General features: G+C 36.4%; 1 protein-coding gene across 6 annotated transcripts in view; it reads right to left on the bottom strand.

Annotated features, from left to right (window-relative positions):
- Positions 1 to 26,608, bottom strand: part of RNF111 (ring finger protein 111) — a 67,581-nt gene that overhangs the window by 12,586 nt on the left and 28,387 nt on the right. For 4 of the 6 annotated variants that reach the window (XM_025472652.3, XM_025472649.3, XM_025472650.3 and 1 more), the window contains 6 exons: positions 25,011 to 25,137; positions 20,355 to 20,518; positions 16,357 to 16,551; positions 8,192 to 8,511; positions 4,174 to 4,432; positions 197 to 545 (listed from right to left, as the gene is read on the bottom strand). In XM_025472652.3, the coding sequence (XP_025328437.1) occupies positions 197 to 545; positions 4,174 to 4,432; positions 8,192 to 8,511; positions 16,357 to 16,551; positions 20,355 to 20,518; positions 25,011 to 25,137 (1,414 nt within the window). The remainder of the gene's footprint in view (positions 1 to 196; positions 546 to 4,173; positions 4,433 to 8,191; positions 8,512 to 16,356; positions 16,552 to 20,354; positions 20,519 to 25,010; positions 25,138 to 26,608) is intronic. The other 2 variants (XM_025472648.3, XM_025472655.3) reach the window with 1 other exon arrangement.

Genomic DNA, 26,608 nt, shown 5'->3' with positions numbered 1-26,608 from the left:
AAATGGTTTCTTTAAATAACGTGATATGAACTTGTTTTGTGAGACTTACAACTCAGGACAACTCAGTAAAGAATTTTCTAGCGAACTGAAGATTTAGTATGGTCACATCACTCCTAAAGACTTTTAGTTTTAAAAACCAACAGAAATAGAAGGAAAAGGAACAGCGTGATCATCTTTTAGAAAACATAATACATACGTTGGATGCTGCATCATCCTCCTCCTTTGAACTTCCATCCTCTGCATCACTTCATGAGGATGCAGTCTCTGTGCTGGGGGTGCCGTGGCTGGAATATGGTGTGAAATTGGCTGGTGTGTGGGAGGAAGATGCTGAGGGATCGGTGCGGCTGTACTGGCTAAATGAGTTGGGGGTGGCGGTGCCACGGGGTGAGATGTTGCATGAGAAGATATCTGAGAATGGAAAGCATGTACAGGATGAGGAATAACATAATCCACTTGAGGTGGAGGCTGAGTCTGAGGAGGAGGGTTTCCATGAGAGTGGGGACAGGCAGAGGCTTGATGATGAAGCGGTCTTGTCAAAGAAGCATCTGTAAAAAAAAAAAATATATAGGCACCATGCTGTTGAGCATACATTGCTGTTATAAATTCCTTTCTTCTAAACAAACATATTAGTACACTTTTAATTTTTATGAATACTTTATTAATACTTGAGTCTGTTCAATTCTGCTTTGCAACCTGCTTTCTTCTTTGATTAATCTTAGGTTATCTTTTTATGTCAATACATACAGTTTTATTTCATTCACAGCTTCACAATATTCTATTACAGAAATGTACCAAAATTTATTAAAGAAATCACCATTGATAAAAATGGGAAACAATCCAAATGCCGCACTAAACACCTGTGTATATAATAATGCCTCTTTTGCTCACTCTTTCATACAGACATGCATATGAGTGCACACACATATATCACTCATGGACAGCTTCTGCGGCATAAATTCCTAGAAGCAGTTCTTAGTCTGAGAAAATCATTTAAACTCAGATGTCAGTTGACAAAATACTCTTCCCAAAAGGTTACCATAATTCATATTTCTGTGAATAGTATACAAGAGTGCCTGATTTACCCTATACTATAACTAAACTTATTAAATGCCAATCTGAAAAAATCTTCTATTTATTAACTACTTATATTTCTTCCCAGAATTGCCCATTCATATTCTTAGGCCATTGTTCATGTTTTTCTCATTGGTTTGTAGGTATTCTTTGTATACATGGAAGGTATGTCATTATAAGGTATAAACATTTTTCCAAATTGTCTTTTGTTAATTTTATTTTACCATATACAAGTTTTTTGCTTTTGTGGAGTCAAATGCAGTAGTTACACTTTTATAAATACATAAATCTTGCTTTTGTTTATGATTACTCATTACAGACCACCATAGAGAAGAAAGGAACTTGCAAGTTCTTTTGGCCAAGACTGCAAAGATACTCCTTTATTGCTGCTCTTCTCTCTCCCTGCACTGTGTCATTTTTCCTGCGCTACATTAAGAAGATGAAGTGGCATATTTGCCAAGAACTTGCAGTGGAAATCAGCCTGAATAAAGATGGCTTCCCCTATTTCTTCATTCTTGGATTCAAAGCAGCCGCTGAAAAGTCTCTCCGAGGAATACACATCTCTCTTACTTTAAGAGACATGCATCTGTTCAAGGAGACAAAATATGTTGTCTCCTCCTTGGATTTCAGTCCCAGTCCCAATTTCATTGTATTTGGAAGACTTTCTTGGAGTATGGTACAGAGGAATGGCCATTCTCTGGTTTCAGGTCAGAAGAATTTCCTTCAATTTTAGTCACTTCTGATTCAGCAGGGGTGAAAGTTATGTAACCATGAACTCATTCAGCCATATTTTCAAAGGATACCTTGCTAGCATGTATTTAAAGGAAATTTTCATTAAGCTCAATATAAACTCTGAGACAATTTTTAAGTGATTTTCTAAACGTCATGTTTTCAAATCAAGACTTTACTCCAAGAAAACTCAGTACTTGGTTATAAAGAGAGAAGTCACTATGTTTTACCACTGTTAACTATCCTTCCTCAAATTCAGAGCATTTTTTTTCCAGTTTCAATTCGAAGTTTTCTATTTCTATAACCATAATCAAGAAATAATACTGACAAATATTACAAAATTTTAAAGTTTTGTTTCAGAATGAATCAATTTAAGTTTAACTCTTCAGCAATCATTTTTTTCAGCTTTATTGAAGTATAATTAACAAATACAATTATATATTATTGAAAGTATACAAGATGACAATTTGACATACATATAACTTTGTGAAATGATTACCACAACCAGGTTCATTAACACATCCATTACCTCACACAGCTTTGTGTGTGTGTGGTGAAAAGTTCAGCCTTTGTTATAATTCACTGTAGTTTCTAAACAAAATAGATTGCTAACCACTACAGAAAGGTGACATTCTGCATTCCCATAAGCCATCTCTCTCTTCCTTCTCTATTTTTTGTGTTCTTGCCATTAAAACAAACAAAACAAAACAAAACAAAATTTGATATTGCTTCCTAAAAGTTCAACATGTTACTTTGACCCAGAAATCTCACTCCTAGGAAGCTACCCAAGAGACAGACTAAAAAACTACAATGTAATCTCAACAGAGAAATGATTTAATACACAACACAATATTATGAGGGTATCGAGAATAACCACGTAGATTTTTATGGCTAATATGGAAAAAAAATCTAAGATGTACTATTAAAACTTTTTTAAAAAAGAAAAAACTCAAAGAGAAGCAAATAATACACTTATGATCCCACTTTTTAAAAAAGACACACATAAAAAAAAATAAAATAAAATAAAATAAATAAAAATAAAAAAATAAAAAAGACACACACATATATATACTTTTGTGTGTAGAAAGAAAAGCTCTGGAAGGTTTTTATAAGCTACAAACAGTTGCTACCTTCAAGATATTCAGATTAGTGGAATGTGAGAGAAGGGCTTTTAACTTCTAATTTTATGTTATTCTGCAGTTTGAACTTCTTACAATGTACACAAGTTACTTTGATAATAAAAGTAGAGCAAGTTTAAATCTAAAACACTTCTTTATTAGGGCATTTAAAAAGAAATGGACTCACTTATAAACTGCTTCAATATATTAGTGGGGGGGGGACAGAAAACTACACATTTTGAGTTCCTAATAAAAGACAATCAATTAAAATATCAATAGGTATCACAAAACAGCCTAGAGAAAAGATTTTGCCCATTGATCAGTGCTTTGTGAAAGCTCTTCCAAAACCTGTTTTCTAACTTATACTTTATATCTTAAGTTGTATCACTGAAAAGGTAAATGATATTATACCCAGGTTTCACTCTACAAATCCTGGGTTGACTCCAGCTCTATCTGTAAGACTCAGATTTTTTATATTATAGGAATGGAAGAAGATATCTAATGAGATATATAACTGAAAACAATCCCTTGCATGTAATCAGAACAAAAGCAAATGTCCTTGCCAACCTCCTAGCTTACTTCTGGTATGAAAATTCAGTTTTTTAATTAATTTTTTATTAGCCTATAATGTAACAAAGTAGTAAATATGTGTTACATAGCCTAAGAGCACTTCTCATTTCCTATGATACTCACAGATCTCAAAGATTTCAATTTCTTCAGAAAAACTATGTCTGACTCTATTTAATTGCCCACATCAAATGAACAGAGAAATCTTTTTGCAACCGGCCAAGCTCTCTGTGCAAGTATTCTCTCGTATGCCTCAGCTGACCTTCAGAATTCTTAGTCAAAATTTATTTGTTTGTGCCTAACAACTACTAAGCTTTCAAACTGTGTGTTACTCCTAAGGATAAATCTCAATCCCTTAAAGTTTCCTATCATAGGAATCTAAGGTACCATTCAATGTAGTTCAATTTCATATATTAAAATGTAAATGTTAAAATGTAAAAGACAGAAAATATCATACTTTTTATTTTTCTGACCTTTTTAAATAACATCTGTTCTTTTTACCTTAGAAGGCTGTTTGGGGAATGTGGGGTGAAGAGAGGATGAAATGGACAAAATACACCCTGCTCTAAGGTCAAGAAAACACTAAAAATTTATGAATTAGTATTATTGAAAGGTTATTTCATAGAGGAATGTACAAATGCTTCATTTATATGCCTCTAAGTTCTTTGCCTGTTAAATTTATACTTACAAGGAGGTGGCATATAATGTCGACATGATGACAGTGAGGCTTGTGGAGGGGGCTGAGGCTGGGGCTGCGCAACCATGCTGGATCCATAACCATCTATTGATAATGGCTGACTCGGGGCAGCAGCAGCAGCCTGATGGCCAAAGATTGCAGCTCGGGAAGAAGAAACAGGGCAGCAGGGGTCAAATGCAGATGCTCCATGAAAACCACCACTTCCATGACTTCTGATACCATTGTTGCTCAGGTCTACTGGCAATGCCTGCTGTATAAAGAGGAACTATATTTTATCTTTCTAAAGTTTGGTCAAAACACTGTTTCATGTTATATTATAAAAGTACTCCAATTGCAATCTAGAAAAATAGAATCTCTAATAAGTTAAAAATTTCAAACCGGTAAAATTTTCAGTATGAAGACCTATTCAGCACTAAGAAAATACTGTGTACTTTGGATTGTAAAAATTGTAGTGACCATATATTTAAAATCTATAATCAGTTTTTTAAAATCAGGCATAAGATCATGCTACAAGATGAACAAAAATTCATTTCTATATTAAGGTCTAGCTCTCTTCCATTATCTAGATTTTAGAGAGAAAGAAACTTTAAAATCATAAAACATATAATCACACCACTGAAAAGATTAAGGGTTCTAGGTACAAACTTGTCTGTTCTGTTTCTAAACTGTAAATAGCAAACATTAAACTGAAACTCTAATAATACAAACACTATCCAAGATAACAAAGGGTGTGTGATTATTCAAGATGAATGATGAGCTAGCTTTGCCTTATAATAATTTCATTTACAAAAAAATTAGAAATATGATTTTAGGGAAGGTCCATTTACTAAGTTGGAAAAGAAATCAAAGAGTATAGATTCCATGTCTACTCATCAGTAATTAAGATTATTCCCCAAAAGCATTTTGAAAAATCCTAAGTAAAACACTTCACTCGATCACAATCTACTCTAGAGTAGATTACAAAAACAGAACTGCTTCTTTGTATCTTAATTTAGTGTTTTAAAAAGATTTTATTAATTTATTTGACAGAGAGAGAGGGAGCACAAGCAGGGGGAGGGGGTGGTAGGCAGAGGGAGATGGAGAAGCAGGCTCCCTGTTGAGCAAGGAGCCAGATGTAGGGCTCAAACCCAGGACCCTGGGATCGTGACCTGAGCCGAAGGCAGATGCTAACTGAGACATCTAGCCACCCTGCCCCTCTTAAGTGATTTTATTTTTTTTTAAGATTTTATTTATGTATTCATGAGAGATACACAGAGAAGCAGAGATACAGGCAGAGGGAGAAGCAGGCTCCACACAGGGATCCCAACGTGGGACTAGATCTCAGGACCACACCCCCGGCCAAAGGCAGGCGCTAAACTGCTGAGCCACCCAGGGATCCCTCTTAAGTGATTTAAATACAAGTCTTTGCTTAGTGTTTAGTATAGCTGTCATTTTAAAAATGTGATTAAAGAAAATAATTTAAAAAAGAAAATAGTAGCATGATGCCATATATGTATTTATATACAAGAATTGTTCAATACTGGAAACTGAGGAGCTAAAGATGAAGAAAACTAGGGAAATGCATTCTTTAGACGCCCAGGTCACCCAGCAGTCCTCAAAGGAACCATTGTGGTCTCTGAACTTCCAATGGACCTCCAGGCTCAAGGGTAACAGAAACAAAAGGAACTCTGAATGCTAAAAGGGAAAGGGGATGATGGCACAGGAGAAGCTATGGGAAGTTGAAAAAGAGCTCCTTTCTTCTTCTAGATCATGTACCTATGCAAATTCTAGCCTGAGTTGACAAATACATGTATGTCCTTCAACTTGGGTAATAAGGTTAAAAATATTGTAAGACTATGAATTTATAATCCCTTCCCTATTTTGGCTAAGACTTGGCAAGTGGACTGGATTATCAACATACTATGAAGATGAGTAAATTTCCTATCTTTTTCCAGTCAGTGATTAAGAACACTCCCAGCAAGTAAGTTAAGTAGGGTGAATGTCCTCCTAGCAAGAAACTGAGGGTAAAGGTAAAAGTAAAGAATAAAAAGAGAAGGGGGAGGGACCACTAAACCGAAGCCTCTTCACAATACCAACAGTTCATTCAAATCTTGCTCTAGAAGGATAAAGACATAGTAAACAAGATCGGCACAGAAATGGCAAGTATTACTTTACAAAGATCCTAAGCAATGCATAACACTAATTGACCTATTCTCTCAAAAGAGAAAGCTACATCCAAAGGAGTAGTAAGGGCTACAAAGTGTCAAGTGACTACTGCACCTTCTCTGTTGTCAGGCCTAATCCTCCCCAACCCTTGTCTGCCTACCCACAACCTGACACTAATCATAATACATCTACACAATCACAAATGCTCAGATCAGTTTGCTTCTCCCACTCCTCAACTTCCTGCTGTGCCCACACAGATCTCAACTAAAGACTATCAGACATTACCTCATGAGCATGTGGCTGATTTCAGTTTTCTAACTGTCTATATGAGTCTGTTTATATTGTTAAAACTTCACTGTTTCTCCTTCATACCCTCTATTACCACTGACTGCCTGATTCTGTTCTTCAAGTTTTGTGTGCAGTCCAAATATATCTACTTAGAGATAAGTGAATAGGTTACATTTATTTAACAGTGAACAAAACTGTATAAGATTCTACCTGTAATTAACACACTAGGTTAAAAGAAAATACTGCATTCGTATGATCTCTCTCAAACCAGCTGTATTACTTTACTAGTTCAACAACAACAATATTCTGTAAACAAAAGGCCCCATGTTTTGGTAGCTCTTGAACGAATGTAGAAAAAGTCAGCAGATTCATTTCTTCACTGTTTTCCTATAATACTTATAAACCCTCCCTTTCAGCTCATATTTCTAGTGAAAGACAATTTTACTTTTAAGCAGGGCCTTTCATTCAGTCCACTAAGAAGTTTTTCTTGATGTTTCTTCATTCCCAAGAGGAAGAACAGGTTTTAGAGGATCAGTAGATGTTAATATTTAGAACTGTTAGGAGAACCAAAACAGTCTAAAATCTCTTCAATCATATTTCCTACCAAACTCTTTCAAATTTACTCTCGAAAATAGCAGCTTATCTATTGTTTGTTTGGTTTTTCTAAGAGAACATCCCTCTTTCTTATTTTTAATCTGTCAGATCCAGGAAAGATAACTATCAAAATCTTAAAAAATGAAGTATTTAGGAAAGGTCAGGGGATACAGAAAAGCAATTGCCCTGAATTTTCTAGTTTGACTATTTTCTAGTATATGTCAGTTACAGTTTTACCTTAAAATTATGTTTTACTTTTAAAAGTATGTACCCCAAAATATCACAATTATACATAGAGATGACACAGCAGAAGTTAAAACAACACGTAATACACGTAATACCTGACCTTCACTTACTCCACATAATCACTGACACTAATTTAATATTATTTGACATTTCAAGCACTCATCATTAATATCAAATAAGTTAATTATAATTTTGTTACTGATAGATATTTCAATTCTCCATAAACTAATAAACACCTCATCTGGCTCTGAGAAACCATGTCACTGGTTTGCATTTGAGAAGGCAGTTTATTTCTAGATAAGTGAAGATATAGGGAGTTCCAGAGTAAAAGGTAGAGGATAAAAAAACAAAACTAGAAAAATGTCCTTATTTCTCATGAATCAGGTTGACACAGCAATTCCAACACTCTGAAATAAAATTCCAAAGATCAGATTCACCTGTATTTAACTAAAAACCCCAAAAAACATTTCAGAATTTTAAAAAAGTATCACTTCTAATTTTCTACATCCCAGGCCCTCTCAATTAGTTGCAATAATTTAGACCATCAGAAAATCCTAGAGACTTAATAAAAAAAAAGAAACACAGACCACTAAATTGGGCCACTTTTGCAAGGGCAACATATTTATATTTAGTGTATAAAATTCATCCTGAAGGTTGTTTTTCTTTTTCCTCCTGGAAAAAAAGCACAGTTTTTACAAATTAAAAAAAAAAGAAGACCTCATCAAATTCCACATACCTGGTCATGATAGCTGGTAGCAGAACTGCTGTTGGCTCCACAAGGTGCTTGTACTTGTGGAGGTCTTTCCACAGGGCAAGCAGGATCACTAAAGGAGGGAGAAACTGGGACAGCCGGGTGGGGGGTATGATGGTGGTGGTGATGATGCTGAAAATGGTGGCCATGCTGCTGAAAGCAACCTGCATGTGGATGTCCTAATGCATGGTGATTCTGTGATGACCCTCCACATGGTGAGTGCTGGGGACAGCAGGAAGGTAATCTTGGCATTGCAGGAGGGCCAGTTTCTGTTACAGCATTAGAGGCAGTTCTCCTTGAGTCATCTTGAAACAAAAATGCACAGAACAATCAAATGATCAAATATCACTCTGTAAAACATAGGTACTGTATATAAATTAAGCAAATAAAGAATTGATTAAATTTAATCAATTGAATAAATTCAAATCTCTGTAAAGAAGAATGTGATAGCACCACATTCTTAACATGCATATGACATAATTTCGGGCAGTAATCTTCACTAGGATTTTTCTGAAAGCATAAATCCTTCAGGAGGCTCACCTTTACCATGATGGTATGTGGGGCGGGGGGTGTGTGTGTGAGTTTTATTTATATAAGTAATCTCTACACCCAGCATGGGGCTCGAACTTATGACCCAGAGATCAAGAGTTGGATGCTCTTCCAACAGAGCCAGTCAGGTGCCACTACCATGATGTTTAAATATGACAAGAGATAGCCTTTTCCTAGGTCATAATAAACAATAAACTTTAAACTGAATTTTTAAAAATTCTAGTATGTCACGTGAGTCCTTATTTGCAACAAAGATTCTTCTGAGTCCATGAACTCTCTAACACCATAAATCATTTCTATGAAATAATGACTATGTGTTTCTTAAAAATCCTATCTTCTTAAGACATAACCACCCAACTCAGAGAGGTCTTGCTAAGTCTCACTAACCTGACATCCTTTCCCTTCCTCTGCCCTCCAAACTCAGACTTGAAAGAATAGAACAATAAAACTCTAATTTGTGAAAAATTAAAGGTATCTCATAATAATCTAGTGAACTAGAGTTGAAGAATAGGAAAGGCATGGAGTCAGATGTGCTTGAGTTTAGTCCTAAGCCTGTGTAATCCTGAGCAATGTGACTTAGAAAAGTTATTTGACCTCTTTCTTAATGTTAAATGGAACAATAATCATCTTGCATGATTGTTTTTGGAAAAGATGATTCTGTAGGTATGAATCATCTGAGTCTTGGTTATGCTCTCTGCCATATGCCCAGTTATTCTGAAGGCATGCTCTTCCATGCCAGAAGACCTGCAAAAGCACCCCAAGAAGGTCTACCTCAGGGCTTCAGACTTATCTAAAAAACAGCATTTTCTCAAGCTGCATATTATGTACAAACTATATAAAACAGATAAAAATGGAGGGAAGCTTGGCTGGCCCAGTCAGAGGACTGTGCGACTCTTGAGCTGGGGGTTGAGTTTGAGCCCCATGTTGGGTTTAGAGATTACTTAAAAATAAAATATTTAAAAATTATTATTATTTTTTTTAATTTAAAATACAAAAATTAAAGAGTAGAGGGGTGCTTGGGTGGTTCAGTCAGTTAAGTGACTGCCTTCAGCTTTCTGCTTGTCCCTCTCTGCCCCTCCGGTCGATCATGCTTGCGTGCACTCATTCTCTCTCTCAAGTAAATAAATTCTTTAAAAAAAATAGAGGAGTGGAGAGCCCAGAGCCCTGTCCTTATTAATTCCTTTCCCCCTTCTGCACCTGACTCCTGAGTCATCTCCTCAGAGCCCTTAGGATTCTAGAGTACCACTCTTCTAGCCCTATTTCTGGAGTAACCAAGACCAGGGAAACTGCTAATATTTGGCTCACAGAACCTAGCCAATCTCTTCTGGCCCAATGTACTGATTAGGAATATACTAGATACTCACAAATAATATAAAAATCCAACCTAAACTGGCTCAAATAATAAAAGGAATTTATAGGCTCACATAAATGAATCTGGGTGGGGTGCTTCAGGCTCTGGTTGATATGTCTGATTGCAGCAAACCTCCCTGTAATTCTCTTGGGTCTGCCCTCCCATACATGTCCTATCCTGCCTTTCCTGATTCTCTTCTGGGCAAGGTCTGTGATCTAAATCCTGTTAAGCAGTATCTCCATACTAAATCTCTGTACATTTTTTTTTCTAAGTTCCTAGTCTGTCCTATTTGGGCTAATTTCTTGTACTCTTTTGTAAAGGTTTTTTTTTTTTTTTTAAGATTTTATTTATGTATTCATGAGAGACAGAGACAAAGAGAGAGAGAGAGAGAGAGGGAGAAGCAGGTTCCATGCAGGGAGCCCGGCATGGGACTCGATCCCCGGTCTCCAGGATCACGCTCTGGGCTGAAGGCAGCACTAAACCACTGAGCCACCCGGGCTGCCCTTTTGTAAAGGTTCTTAACTTGGAACTAGAATTCAGGAATCTGTGACCTTGGATGGAAAAACAAATCCTAATTTTTACTAATTTCTAACTGCCTCCTGGAATCAGTACTACCTTGTTAGAATCAGTTGAGAGGTTAAATATTACAAGTAACTTGTAACTACAACAACGACAAAGGTGACAAGATGTTTTATTTTTTTAAGCTCTCTCTCTTTTTTTAAGATTTATTTATTTATTTGAGAGAGAGAGTGTGTGTGAGTTGGAGGAGGGGCAGAGGAAATGGGGGGGGGGGGAGAGAATCTCTAAAAGATTCCTTGCTGAGTGCAGGGCCTGACACGAGGCTCAATCTCACAACCCTAAGATCATGACCTGAGCCAAAATCAAGAGTTAGATACTTGGCCAACTGAGCCACCCAGGCACCCCATGGTGTTTACTTTTAAAAGATAAATTACAGCAGATTTAAAGTCAATTATATAATTATGTCACTTTCATTCCAATTTTATTTTAAAGACTTTATTTATTTAACAGAGAGAGAGAGAGAGAAAGCACACAAGCAAGAAGAGCATCAGGCAAAGGGAGGAGAGAGAGAAGCAGGCTCCCCAAGGAGCAGGCAGCCCAATGCGGAGCTCGATCCCAGAACCCTGGGATCAGGGCTTGAGCTGAAGGCAGGTACTTAACTGACCAAGTGACCCAGGTGTCCCTCCAATTTTCTTAAATAACCTGGACAAAGTTACAACTAGCTTATCAGGAATAGATCATGATTGTCTATCTTAGCTATACTGAATCAAACATTAACTATTTTCCATATGCTGTAATATCTATAGCAATAACTATTACAGTAGCTTTACCTCCAGCAACATTTTCAGGGTTTTATCTCAGCTCCCATGACCAAGTATTGCACAAATGAACATCATTTATTGTGTTACTTCATAAAAAATTATCAGAAACCTCTGGAACACCAAATCCATTCAATGAGTAAGCTAAGTGACCTTCATATAGTTCCTTCCAATTAAAATACTTTATTTTTATAAATCCAGCTATTTGGGGATTATGTATAACTTCAAATTTTAGGAGAGGAGTGTGCAGTCAGAGCAAAAGATGTGTGGACTAGTAAGGCTGTGAACAAAGTGATAGATATGATACTCATTTGTTCAAAAAGAAGTTGTCCTCTTTTTCTTCAAATATTTCTAATACAAAAATCAGAGTGAGAGAAGAGGAAGCATAATGACTACAATATATTTACAGCTGAACACATATTTAAAGGGTCATATCACTAACGATGTGGCTTCAAAAAGAAGACTGACCTTATAGTTCTACTTCTTAGGGTACAGTTTTGGCTTCCAGTTAAATTAATAATATATTTTCCTGGAATGCAGAACCTCTTTGTTGCTTAAACAGGCTGGTAACCCAAAGTAAAGGCAACTGAATTTCCTCTTGTTCGAGAGTGACTGACCAAGGAAACTACCATAAATTAGAAGTGAAATACTAAGATCTGATCAAGCAAATAAAACATTTCCTTTTTATTAAAGTTAGCTCAGAGAGTGTCCACTAAAAATGAAACAATAATAAACCTGCACCAGAGAAATTAATTCCATAGCCCAGTGACATCAAGCTGGTTAAGATACTTTCATTGTGATTCTAGCATGATTATTGAGATGTATTCATTCCTCTGGCAAGCATTACACATAATAATGGTACTGGTAAAGGATCTATTATATAAGGCACTGAAAAATACAGTGGTGAAAAATTAAAGTCCTGCCCTCCACTCCTTTTTAGTAGGCTTCACATACCCAGCCTGGAGCCCAATGGGGGACTTGAACTCAAGATCCTGAACTCATGACCCTGAGATCAAGACCTGAGCTGAGATCAAGAGTCAGATGCTTAATTGACTAAGCCATGCAGGCTCCCTGAAAGTCCTGGCATTTAAAATAACTTATTATGATGTTGTCTGCCTCTGTTGTTTTATCTCTAGCAACTAGAAACAGGCCTGTACAATGTAGGTGGTTTAATAAGCCCTTGCTAAATATAAGTTTACCTCTCAAGGGAAAAGAGGCATGTATGGAGCTAAGTACTATGAAGAGAAAAACTTGATCTTTAATCCTTAAGGAGATCATCATCATCAAATATGGAAACAATTTAAGATATAAATCAACCAGCATTAAAATAGAAGCACTGGGTTCTAAAATAGTATAGAGCAATGTTGTGCCCCAGGGAACATCTGGGGATACCTAGAGGGGAAGTGGTACTACTGGTATTTAGTAGGTAGAGGCCAACAATGCTGCTAAATATCCTACAATGCATGGGGAGCCCCCCATAAAAAGAACTGCATAGCACAAAGACAACAGTGTCAAGACGGAGAAATAAAGGAAGAGTACAGGCTCCAAGCCAGACTTCCTACTTTTGAATACTTGGTTCCACTATCATTTAACCATGGCCAAGTTACTTCACCTATAAAATGAGAAGAGTAATAATAGACTCTGCCTCATAAGTTATTATAAAAAATAGAGTTAATGTAGATAAATCATGGACCAATATTACGAGCTCAACATAACACAGATGTTAGCTATTATTATCCACTAGAACATTCTGTTAGGGCAGAAAATTTGTTTTCTTTCCAGTGCCTAGAACAGTGCCTGATTTATAGTGTGCAATCAATAAATATTTGAATAAATGAATATATAAGATACCATGCATGCATAAAGTAAAAAGCACATGGAAAAGTCAAGATATATGATGAGCTATTTGGGGTGTTTGGAGTTTGAGGTGGTTGCAGAATGGTCGTCCAACGGAGAGAGGTGTCCAATAGGCAGCTGGATATAAAAATTTAAAACAAAGAGAAGGCTCTAGAAACACAAATGGAAGGTCACTGGCATACTGGCAGTAGTTGAAAACACATGCAGTTATGAGACGGGCTAGTGAGAAAGGATAAGAATAGAGTCCTGGGAGAAAACAAAGATGCGAAGATTACTGCCAGATTTTTTTAACACATTTGTTTTGACAAGAGTCAGAAGAAAGTTAAGGAAGGAGTTTCAGGTATAGAAGACCCATTTAAGGGTACACAGACTTAACACAAATGTACTAATGCACACTAAGGGAATGGAGCAAACAAAGATGCTGAGAAGGTAACTGTTAAAGCAAGGTCAAGGACACAAGAAGGGACAAGAGGTAGAGCATGAATAAAGGGACTGCAAAGGAAAAGAAGGAGTTAAAAGACCAAGAGTAAGGAAAGAAGGATATAAAAGTTTTCATGGAAGGGTTGGAAGTTATGAATGTTTGAAAACCTCCACTTACTTTTTATTTATTATTATTTTTAATAACTTTTATTCATTTATGATAGTCACACAGAGAGAGAGAGAGAGACAGGCAGAGACATAGAGGGAGAAGCAGGCTCCATGCACCAGGAGTCCGACGTGGGATTCGATCCCGGGTCTCCAGGATTGTGCCCTGGGCCAAAGGCAGGCGCTAAACCGCTGCGCCACCCAGGGATCCCTCCACTTACTTTTTAATTTATTTTTCCCTGGAGGAATCAAAGTCTTGAGGAAAATGAGGGAATTTTGGAATAGCCACTAAGGGGAAGGAAAGGGAATTAACTGAGATACATCACACTACGGTAACTTATTATCAAAAGTCCAAGATCAGATACCATAAACTCACAAGGCACCAATATGCTTGGTTCTGATACCATAAACTCACAAGGCACCAATATGCTTGGTTCTGTAATTTTCATGAGGCCCATCTAAAAACCTAGAGAGGAGTGAAGCTTGATGGCTTGAGTGATTCAAGGTTGGAAATACGCAAGAAGGTACAAAGTAAGGACAGGATATGAAAAAATTAGGAGACTGATGTTCTATAGAGTCTTAGCAAGAAATGAAATCAGCAAAACTGAGTGCCCCTAATGTTGTGTGAGTATCTGCTTCTTTCAGTTTTATAGAGAGGAACAATTTGGCCTGGAACAGGGTTCTCCTACTCTAGAAAAACACAACACAGCCAAGTCTATCCCAAACATAGTCGTCAATATAGGTAATAGTATCATGAGAAAACCATTCAGATAATGAAGTCACTATATATATTAAATGTGAGTTCTAAGCGAACAAGAGACTTAAAAATATAAGAAAATAAAAGCTCTGAAAAAGTCTTGAAGTAAAGTTGGGACTGTGTCACATAAAATGTAGACAAGAATCAGAGTACATAAAGCTACCAGGAAAAAGGAGCGCATGAGAAGAGTTCAAATCTTTGACTCAAATATTATTAACTTTTTTTTTTTTTGAAAGTATTTAACTTCCAGATTCCTTCATTTCTGAAATGGGAAGAGTAATACAACGAGAAAGTTTATAAGGATTAAATGATAATATATAAAAATAACACATAAGACACTCAGTAGGGTACTCGGGAAAGAGCATACATCTGATAAATGAAATAAAAATTAGCACATTTCATTTCTGCTTACTTTTTTCCCCAAAGAATATAGTATTTAAAAGATATCTCTGGGAAAACTCCTTAGATTCTGGATTCTACTCTCAATTTTCTACAACAGCAAGACCTAATCCAGTCACAAGAAGATTTCCTAATCTGCTCAATGTAGGTTATAATGATACTGTTAGAATTAAATACAATACTATTAAAAGTGAAAAATGAAAGAAAGCATAAGGTGGTTTCATTATTAATGGTGATACACTCTATGAGCCACAGGGCCTACAACATCCCAGTCAGTAAATGGTTAGCAAGTTCTTATCTCCGTGCCTTTGTCCAGGTGTGAAAGAAGGGCAGCTTCATGCTCTTAAACAAGTGACAGGAACAAGAACCAGAGATATCACTGCTAACTGAAAGATAATAATCTGAGGTGAGAGCTGAAACACTTAAAACACAGGAGTATATCTTTGTGACTCTGGGTTTCTTTGATATGACACCAAAAGAAACAAAAAAAATTTGAGAAAATGGACATCATCAAACTTTTTAAAAAATACCCATCCTCATTTTCAATTCTTTTGGGGACATACCTAGGAGTGAGACTGTTGGTCATAGGCTAACTATGCTTTAAAGTTTTGAGGAACCGCCAATGTGTTTTTTATAAAGGCTGCAGCACTTTACATTCCCACCAGATGTTCATCAGGGTTCCAATTCCTCTACATTCTTGTCAATACTGGTTATTTTCTGATTTCCTGTTCTTTGGTTTTGGTTTGTTTTTCTGAATAATAGACAACCTGATGAGGATAAAGTGGTTCCACTGTGATTTTGATTTACATTCCTCTAATAACTAATGATGCTGTTTTCATGCATCTTTGTTAGAAAAATACCTATGCAAATTATTTGCCCATTTTTAAACTGGGGTGTCTTTTTATTGTTGAGCTGTGTAAGCTCTTTATATAGTTTGGATAATAGACCTTTACCAAATATATGATTTTCAAGTATTTTTCTCCCACTGTGTAGGCTTTTTCACTTTCTTGATAATGTCTTTTGATGTACAAAAGGTATAAATTTTGATGAAGTTCCATTTATCTATTTTTCTTCTGTTGCTCAGATCTTTAGCCATTTAATTCTCGCTGATCTCTTTCAGTTGAGCTATGATAACTGGGTAATATATAGCACACAAACTCAAATATGAAATTACAGTCTAATTATAAAGAGACTACTTTGTTCATATATGGTTTATTCTAAGAATATGTTCTTGCTAATATAGCTAAAATATTAAAAACAACACTTTTTCTAACAAGAGTAATGAAAAAGAGTCCTCTCCCACTTTATTACATACCTCCTAGAGAAGTACCAGTCATACTATTGCTTGTAAGAGTAGCTGAAGTCTCTGACACTGTGGAGGGTTGGCTACCAGTGACAGCTGAAGCAGTATCAGAGGCCTGCTCAGAGGTAGATGGATTTGAGTTGTTAATGGAAGTGCTTGTGGTTTGTGATTCCATTCTCGCAGAAGTGGTTGGTACTACAGTAGGTTCTAAAAAATACAAAATTTTACTTAGCATTCAAAATAAATTAGGTAATGGGTTATATTTTAACTCAAGGTAACATTTTTGTAATTATTAAAATAAAATTTAAAGATATGAACTCTCTAGTAAGCACAATATACAGTTTTTTTTTTAAAAAAAAAAGCTTTCCTAAAGGTAGCCTACACCATTAAGATGACATGCTACTAAAATATGATTACTGCATTTAAAAAAAAATTCAACACATATGCATATTCCAATAATTCAGGTGATTATCACAGTTCTTTTGGGTAACAATATATAAATTTCCTGATCTATCACAAATACGAAAATAAGAAAAGGAAAGTAAAAGTCCCTTTACTGGGGCAGCCCCGGTGGCTTAGCAGTTTAGCACTGCCTTCAGACCGGGATGTGATCTTGGAGACCTGGGATCAAGTCCTGAGTTGGGCTCCCTGCGTGGATCCTGCTTCTCCCTCTGCCTGTGTCTCTGTATCTGTCATGAATAAATAAATAAAATCTTAAAAAAAAAAAAAAAAAGTCCCTTTACTATTTTCATACACATTATCACAGGCTGTCAGACCAGTATTACAAATTACCCTTTCTCTGGGACAGAATGGATTCTAGAGTCAGACTGCTTGGATAAGCAATTCTGATTTCAACAATGATACTACAATCATGGCTAAGTTACTTAACCACTCTGCATTTCCTCATCTGTAGAACTGGGAAAGTACAGAATTTTCTTCACACAATTATTGTTCGGATGAACTGAGGTCATACATATAAAGCACTCTGTATAATAGTTTACATATAGTAACCACTTAAACATTAGCTACGATTTTTTAAACTTTTAATCTTGGGCAGCCAGGGTGGCTCAGCGGTTTAGCACCACCTTCAGCCCAGGGTGTGATCCTGGAGATCCGGGATCGAGTCCCACATCGGGCTCCCTGCATGGAGCCTGCTTCTCCCCCTGACTGTGTCTCTGTCTCTGTCTCTCTCTCTCTGTCTCTCAGGAATAAATAAATAAATAAAATCTTAAAAAAAAAAAACTTTTAATCTTTTTTACATGCCTTTTTGTATGTTTTCAAAAAATTTTTGCAAATATTAATATTTATCAGTGCTTTCTAATAAAAATTATAATTTCTGTAGAAAGTTAAAGAAATTTCAGGCATACCTTGATTTATATACGAGTTCTACTTTAGACTCTGATTGTAAAATAGTTGTTTAAAAAGTGAGACTAAGTCTGTCCAAAGCATAGTCATACTGATTAGATCAGAAAAGGGATTCATTCTCTTGGGATGCCTGGGTGGCTCAGTGGTTGAGCACCTGCCTTCGGCCCAAGGCACGATCCTGGAGGCCCCGTATCAGTCCCACATCAGGCTCCCTGCATGGAGCCTGCCTATGTCTCTGCTTCTCTTCTCTCTCTCTGTCTCTCATGAATAAATAAATAAAATCTTTATTGGGAAAAAAAAAGGGGGGGATTCTCTTAATGTCATATAGAATGAGAGGACAGGAACCCCCAGGTGGCTTAGCCGTTGAGCATCTGCCTTTGGCTCAGGTGTGATCCCAGGTCTGGGGAATCAAGTCCCATATCAGGCTTCCTGCAAGGAGCCTGCTTCTCCCTCTATGTCTCTGCCTCTCTCTGTCTCTCATGAATAAATAAATAAAATCTTAAAAAAAAAAAAAAAAAAAAAAAAACGAGAGGACAAACTACTGTATACAATGCAGTGTGCTAAGCTGATTCCTGAAATACAAATAGTATCTGTTGATCTACATGGACACTGTACTTTGGATGCTTAAACAAATATATTTCCTTATACATAAAATGGGGAGGGAAGAACCTCTCTTTATTTGCAAATGGTATATTTGTTTCTGAACCTTAGCAGTATTGATATTTTGGGTTCGGTAATTCTTTGCTAGGGATGGGAGTCAGGGTAGGGGCATGGATGTCCTGTGCATTGTAGGATGTTAGCAGCATCCTGGGCCTCTACCCATTAGGTATCAGTAGTACTCTCCCCCAACTATAAAAACCAAAAATATCTATAGATATTTCCAAATGTCTTCAAGGGAACAAAACAGTCACCACTTAAGAACCACTAGTCTAATAATATAGTTAATGTTTTGGACTTATTTTTAATAAGATAGATGCTTTCCACTGAGAGAAACTAGTAGAGACAGGCATCTACTGATTGCTGGAATATTTACAACCTAGTAAAATGTTCTGGTTGAACTAATTCCAATGGTTTAAAAGACTACCCTACCACCTTTTCCTACTTAGTGGCTGGTAGAGGTCACAAGGGAAAACAGTTTAAAGTAGTAATCCCAAATTAATTAACTCTGAGGTATCTCTAATTAATCCCTAATATATTAATCACTGTCTTACAGATAATTTATAGCACTTCAAAATAAAACCTGAGACATAGTTGAATGAAATGCAGACAGTGGGAATAAATTATCTCTTCATAAACATCTTAATTCCAAAGTAGTGATATTCTGAAAGTCATGATCATCCAAGCTGCAAACAATCCATATAAGAGCTGACTGCACAAGGCCTGTAACTCTACGTACCTTATATATACTTTCTCCAACTTATAGCTAACAAATTCATATACAGCTCATCATCTTCCTTTAAGGAAATTATGAATGACCATTTCCTTCTAAGATGTAACTAGTACCTGAAGGTAATTCTCGATACGTAGGAAAATTCACATAGGTATTCACAGATTCATACATGCTGCCACTTTCCTTAATCTCTATTTTCCAACTTCTAGCTTTTTATACATGCTTGGATACAATTATAAGTCAAAAGAAAACAGTAAGGCTGAGCAGCACAAAAGGTACCAGTATTAGAGGATAACATAATATTAAAAGTAACTTTGCCCTTTTTTTTTTACATAGGCTCCACACTAGTCTGTAAAAATAGGGCTTGAACTCATGACAAGGAGTCTGAGACCTGAGCTGAGATCAAGTCATTTGCTTAACCAACTGAGCCATCCAGGCACCCCAAATTATGACATTTCAAATAACATACATTTACCATATAAATTCAAGTTATACTGCTTTTCTGTAACATTTTAAATGTGTCATTTCTCTTTTTCATAGCAAAGTTAAACTATGACAATAATATTATAAATGAAAGAAACAGGTAGGTCTGATGGTAGATCAAGCTACCACTTGTAAAAGTATTCTTTTTTCAGATATCTGGGTGAGTCAGTCAGTTAAGCATCTGCCTTTGGCTCAGGTCATGACCTTGAGGTCCTGAGATCAAGCCCAGCATCAGGCTCTCTGCTCAGTGGGGAGTCTGCCTCTCTCTCTCTCCCTCTGCTCCTATCCCCGTTCATGCTCTCTCTCTCTCAGATAAATCTTTTTTTTAAAAAAAGTACTTTCTCCCTAAGAAAATAACTACTGAGCAATGAAACAACAGAAAGAATTTTAGGCACAATTTACAAACAGGTTTTATATCAACTGAAACATAAGATTAGCATATCCAACAACTTTCCTGTAGTTTAATAATGTTACTAGAAAGTAGCAGTAGGGCTTTCATTTTTAGGAGTTTCTTTTTTTTTTTTTAAGATTTTATTTATTTATTCATGAGAGATACAGAGAGAGAGAGGCAGAGACATAGGTAGAGGGAGAAGCAGCCTCCTCACAGGGAGCTCAATGCAGGACTCGATCCTGGGACCCCAGGATCACGCTGCGAGCCAAAGGCAGATGTTCAACCACTGAGCCATCCAGGTACCCCATTTCTAGGTATTTCAAAGACATCTGATTTTATTAATTCTCTTCATAATTTTATACTGTTACTAATCCAACTTACCATCTTCATCAACAGTAAGGTCCACAACTTCTGCTGCATTTTGCCTCAAGGGTTGTATAACAGTAGAAATCCTACTGCGGTTCCGTGGCTCCTGTGGCCGACTTGTATGAGAATTTGAACCTTGGCTCCAATGAGATCTGGAGTGTCCAAGAGTTGAACGAGACCTTAAATGACATTAATATTAAATTAGTAAATATAAAAAAAGAACAAAAATTTTACTTACTCAAGAAATCATAAGCCTTTCTTATAAAATACATTGTGAAGTTTCTTCTTCAAAGAAATAATGGCAATAGAATTAAAAATTGACTATCAAAGAAAAAAAAAATCACACCTAGTACAATGCCTGGCATTCAATAAAACGTACTGAATGAAGTGTTCAACAACCAACTGACCTATGAATATGAGAAAGGATATTTCAGACAAATCACTGGTATAAAATACAGGTTTCTGTTTCAAGAATGCTGCTCTCTTGGGGCATCTGGGTGGCACAGTCTGTTAGGCATGTGACTCTTGGTTTTGGCTCAAGCCATGATTTCAGGGTTTTAAGACCGGGCCCTGAGACAGGCTCCACATTCACCATGGAGTCTGCTTAAGACTCTTCCCCCTAGCAGTGCCTGGGCAGCTTGGTCAGTTAAGCATCTGATTTTGGTTCAGCTAAATCTCAGGGTCCTGGGATCGAGCCCTGTATCAGGCTCCACATTCTTCCTCTTTCCCCACTTGTACTCTCTCTCTCATATAAATAAAATCTTAAAAATAAAGACTCCTCTCCCTTTGCCCCTCCCCACCATGCACTCTCTCTTTTTAAATTAAATAAATAAATCTAAAAAAAAAAAAAGAATGCTGTTCTCTTCTCAAAGTTATTTTGAATACAACCTGGGTTGTAATATGTATTTATATATTCTTTAATACCTAAAACTATTCACTATAAGCAAAGTAACAAAAATATCAACACCCTAAAGATTAAATAACACCCACATGATCTTCAATGTATAACTGAGATTGGATTTGCAAACCGTTTTGAGAGGCCTAAACAAAGATAAGCTCTTGGTATTGTCCTAAAAATGATTCAAAGCACCCAGAGATTTCCTGTGATCAAGAAAGGTAAGGATAGTTGCAGCTGGTTTATTAGTTTGGTAGTCATAAAAAATATCACTTGTTTGAGCCACTTTATGCTTTTAAAGCATGTAACCACAAACTCCCAACACCTAATACTTATGTCATCATCTTTTATTATGTGTGGGATGCTATATTGCAATAAATTATCTGCAGGTATTTATTTTATTAAAAATTTTTTTTAAGGATTCACTGTAATAATCTGAATGGAGGGTACAGAGGAACATTATATAGAATATGCAGTCCTAAGGATCCAGAAGAAAAATAACTGTTATAGAGAGGTGAGGCTTAGGGCACCTGGGTGGCTCAGTGGGTTAAGCATCTGCCTTTGGCTCAAGTCATGATCCCAGGGCCCAGGGATCAAGCCCCCTGTTAGGCTCCCTGGTTAATAAATAAATAAAATCTTTAAAAATATATAAAGAGAAAGGTGGGGCTTATGAAGTTGGTTTTTCCTCTTGCCCAAACTGAACATAAAACTGCTTAGAAGCATATTATGTAGGGGTGCCCGGCTGGCTCAGTTGGAAAAACATGCGACTCTCAATCTTGGGGTGGTGAGTTCGAGCCCCACATGAGGTGTAGAGATTACTAAAAAAAATTAACTTCAAGGATAAAAAAAAAAAGCTTATTGTCAGAATGTATGAAAAGAGTGAACCAGGTCCATTAATATGCAGTTATTAGGGATGTGAGCTTAACCACTCAGAAAAGAACTAGGCTGAAAATGATCAACAATTGTAGAGCCTAAGAACTTAGAAAGAAGCTCAAATTCTAAAATGAAATTCTCAAGTAAATAGGGGTAAAAAGGTTCATTCCAGAGACACAGAAAAAAATAAAAACACTGCATTCCAGCAAGAATTGTGTAGATCAAGGCATGATGGTAAACAAATGTCTCAGGATGAAATGGTTTTGGTGAGGAGAGAGATCACTATTTAAAATTCTTGAGAAACTAAGAGTGTTTAGTGAGACTGAATAGTCTTATTATTTCTGGGAGGCTCTTAATAGCTGCAGAAAGTTCCAGGTCCACTTTGCAGTTTATGAAACCTTCAAGGATGTCATAACTCCAAATATTATACTGTATGAAGCACCAGTAAAAAACCTGATGTATGAGCAACAGTTTCACACAGGCCTTAGCTGTTCCTATGATTAGTAGCAACTGTCAAATCCTGAAACTAAAGGATCTAAAACACAGATGTATTCTCCCTTTTTGCTGAAAAGATTTTATTTTTAAGCAATTTCAACATCCAATGTGGAGCTCAAACCCACAACCCTGAGATCAAAGTCACAACACTCCACTGACTGAGCCAGCCAGGTGCCCCTGGATACATTCCCTCTTAGAGATGAAAAGCCAAGAGCCAGCCAAACAGTGACAAAAGTTAATATCCCCTGTAACAATAAGGAAAATAAATATAGGTCATGAGCACTGTGTGTTATGTCCAAGATCACTATCCATTACTATGGTAAATGAATCTGCTTGAACATTAAGCACCTCCCTGACAAAAAAGATCTCCTGTTCTACTAAGACAGATCTTTCATTTCAGCAATCATTATTGCTCATAAAAACTGAGTCAGTCTTGTACCAAGCACTATGCACAGTCACAGGGTAACTGTGGCACCTACCATGGAGTATCAATTTCCTCAGAGCCTAGGAAAATCATTTAAAATTTATTTTTTTAAAGTATTTTTTTAAGATTTTATTTATTTATTCTTGAGAGACAGAGAGAGAGAGAGAGAGAGAGAGGCAGAGACACAGGCAGAGGGAGGAGCAGGCTCCATGTAGGGAGCCCAACATGGGACTTGATCCCAGGTCTCCAGAATCACATCCTGGGCTGAAGGTGGCACTAAACCACTGAGTCACCCGGGCTGCCCCTAAAATTTAAAACAGATACATCACGGAGTGTTCTCTTCCATGCCACTACAAATTGCACTCCAATGGGAAAGTACAAATGGAGAAGCACATACTAGGTATGTTTATAACACGCTTCCAAAAAAATTTTTTTAAAATAAATAACACAAATTAAAACACAATGAGTAAATGTATTTCTAAATTCATTTCAACACAAAAATTAAGGTTCATCCATGGATTAGTTTGGTATACCAGATGGAATAAAGGAATACATCATTGCTTCTCTCACCAATATTTGTAATCATGTAAAGCACAAGATGAATACTGTTAGGGGCTTTTTTCCCATCCTTTCTTTCTTTTTTTTTTGGTCCCAAGAGGTCAATCTGTTAGGGATTCCCCCCCCCCATTCTTCCCCTCCCCCCATAAAAAGGCAATCTCATTTCCAGTTATTTATCAAAAGAAATGTCAATTTTTCATTCATTTTTTAGTATAGGGCTTAGATGAAATTACTGAGTGAAGGTCAATAAAATTGCAAAAATATGTTACATAGTAGGTTGCCCTACTATAATAGCAAAAACTTTGCTGGTATTGAGATCTTTTTTTTTCCGTTAAATTTTTTTTTATTTATTCATTTGAGAGTGAGCCAGCTAAAGCACAAGGGGGTGGGGGGCTGAGGGAGAGGGAGAGGGAGAGGGAGAGGGAGAGGGAGAGGGAGAAGCAGACTCTTTGCTGAGTGGGAAGCCCAAAGCAAGGCCCAATCCCAGGACTTCGGGATCATGACCTTAACTGAAAGGCAAATATTTAGCTGAATGAGTCACCCAGGCGCCCCTCAACGAGATCTTGAAACAGATTATAACAACAAAAAAATACTTCAACATCAATATTAATATTTTCAACACTTTTTAATACCATCCAAAATTTATTTATATATATATATATTTTTTTTTTAATTTTTATTTATTTATGATAGTCACACAGAGAGAGAGAGAGAGAGAGATGCAGAGACAGGCAGAGGGAGAAGCAGGCTCCATGCACCGGGAGCCCGACGTGGGATTTGATCCCGGGTCTCCAGGATCGCGCCCTGGGCCAAAGGCAGACGCCAAACCACTGCGCCACCCAGGGATCCCCAAAATTTATATTTTATTCACATCTAAATTTCAAAGAAGTTCATGAACTTTCTGAATCATACAACAAAATTCTGTAAAGCACTAAGTAAAATTACTGTTTATCTACAGCAATAACTCTTAACTCTCACTGTATACTTGCAGTGCTTAAAAAATACCAAGCCCCAAGATTCTGGTTTTGCTCATCTGGGATATGATCCAGGGAACAATTTTATCTACTGTATAATCTTCCCAGGTGAGTCTAATGCAACCTGGTTTGAAAACCACTAATGTATGTGCTCAAATGAGGTATCAAAAAAAAAAAAAAAAGTAAAAGAGGGATGCCTAGGTGGCTCAGTGGTTGAACATCTATCTGGCCTTTGGCTCAAGGCATGATCCTGAGAGTCCAGGATCAAGTCCCACACTGGGCTCCCTGCAGGGAAGCCTGCTTCTCCCTCTGCCTCTCTATGTCTTTAATGAATAAATAAATAAAATCTTTTAAAAAAAGAAAGATAAAAGAATGCAAATATCTGCAGCACAAGTATGTTTAAATATTTATATTTAAAACTTCACATATACAACTAGGAATTAGAATCATACCGATAGCTTTCTCCGACTGTTACAATCTCCACCTCACTGTCAGTTGAGGTAACATTAATTTCTTCATTGGCAGTGACTTGGGGAGTGGAGGAAGCTTCTATCACCACAACATCTTCATCAATACTTCCTGGAAATAGAAAGGAAAAACATTTTAAACTAACTGACAAAAAAAACTTTTTACTTTGAAGGCTGTGAAATTCATTATAAAAGTAAAAATCTTACCTGTCGAAAGTTCTTTCAAAAACAGGGCTAAACACACATAGTGAAAAGAGTACTTACTTTCTTAATCTGTCTTCATGTTTATTTCCTCAAAAATCATAAGATTTTTGTTTGTTCTTTACAACATACAGTGGTCTCTATATCAATTTGTATGGTCTTATACAGAATTATTAATTCTGTAGTATCTAAAGGTACCAAAATCTTATATATTTATATTCCATAATAAGTCTTTAATATCTAAAATAAAGATATTACATATGCTGTATGTTTTACTTAAAATAGCTTAGGGTTTTTGTTGTTAAACAAGATATGGTATTCTTTTTAAAAATATAGTTTTTGGTTTTAAGCTATGAAATCTGTCATGTTTTGTATATTTTATTTTTTTTTTTAAGATTTTATTTATTTATTCATGAGAGACACAGAGAGAGGCAGAGAGACAGGCAGAGGGAGAAGCAGGCTCCCTGCAGGAGCCCGATGAGGGACTCAATCCCAGAACCCCAGGATCACGACCTGAGCCAACGGCAGACATCCAACCACTGAGCCACCCAGGCGCCCCAGTTCCTTTCTAAATTATTCTAAGTTTGGAAAGGGCATCCTTATTTGGAAGACAGATACATATATTTAGTTCAATGTGTTTCCTTAATTATTTACTTCATGGAGAACAATTTTTGTTTATGGAATTAGGTAAGATTATAAATAGAATCTGACCCTGTCTCTACATGACTAGCTATTCCCAAACCATTTACTGAAAAATCCTTTCTGTGACCCATTAAATTTTGATAACTCTCTTAAGTATCACTGAATGTTTTAGGTTATATTTTAATGCCATCACTTCATCCCCTTTGACAAGAATTCTTATATCAGGATAATTCTATTTTCTTAAACAGCTTCTCTGAGGTGTAACTTTCATAGTTTAAAATTCACATTTTGTCTTGAGAAGGTATTGTACACCCATGCTCTTAGCCAATAGGTGAAAACAACACAAATGTCCATCAAAGGATGGGAAAACAAAATATTGTATATTCATACAATATTATTCAGCCTTTAAAAGGAAAGAACTCCTGTCACATGGACCAACATGAACAAATCTTCAGGACATTATGCTAGAAGTAAAATAAGCCAGTCATATTAAAATACTATATATGATTCCACTTACATGTGGCTCTAAAGCAGTCAAATTCATAAACAAAATAGAGTGGTGGCTACTAGGGCTGAGGGGAGAGGGAAAAAGGAATTATTTGATGAGTATAGAGTTTCAAACTGCAAGAGGAAAAAGTTCTGAAGATCTATTTCACAACAATGTGGATATACTTAATACTACTAAAATGTACACTAAAATGGCTAAATAAGATGGTTAAAAAAAGTCATATTCCATTTCT

The sequence above is a fragment of the Canis lupus genome, chromosome 30 (assembly GCF_003254725.2).
Source record: "Canis lupus dingo isolate Sandy chromosome 30, ASM325472v2, whole genome shotgun sequence".
Lineage (NCBI taxonomy): Eukaryota > Metazoa > Chordata > Mammalia > Carnivora > Canidae > Canis > Canis lupus.
Note: the sequence above shows the minus strand (reverse complement) of the source record. Positions and strands in the feature narration are given on the sequence as shown.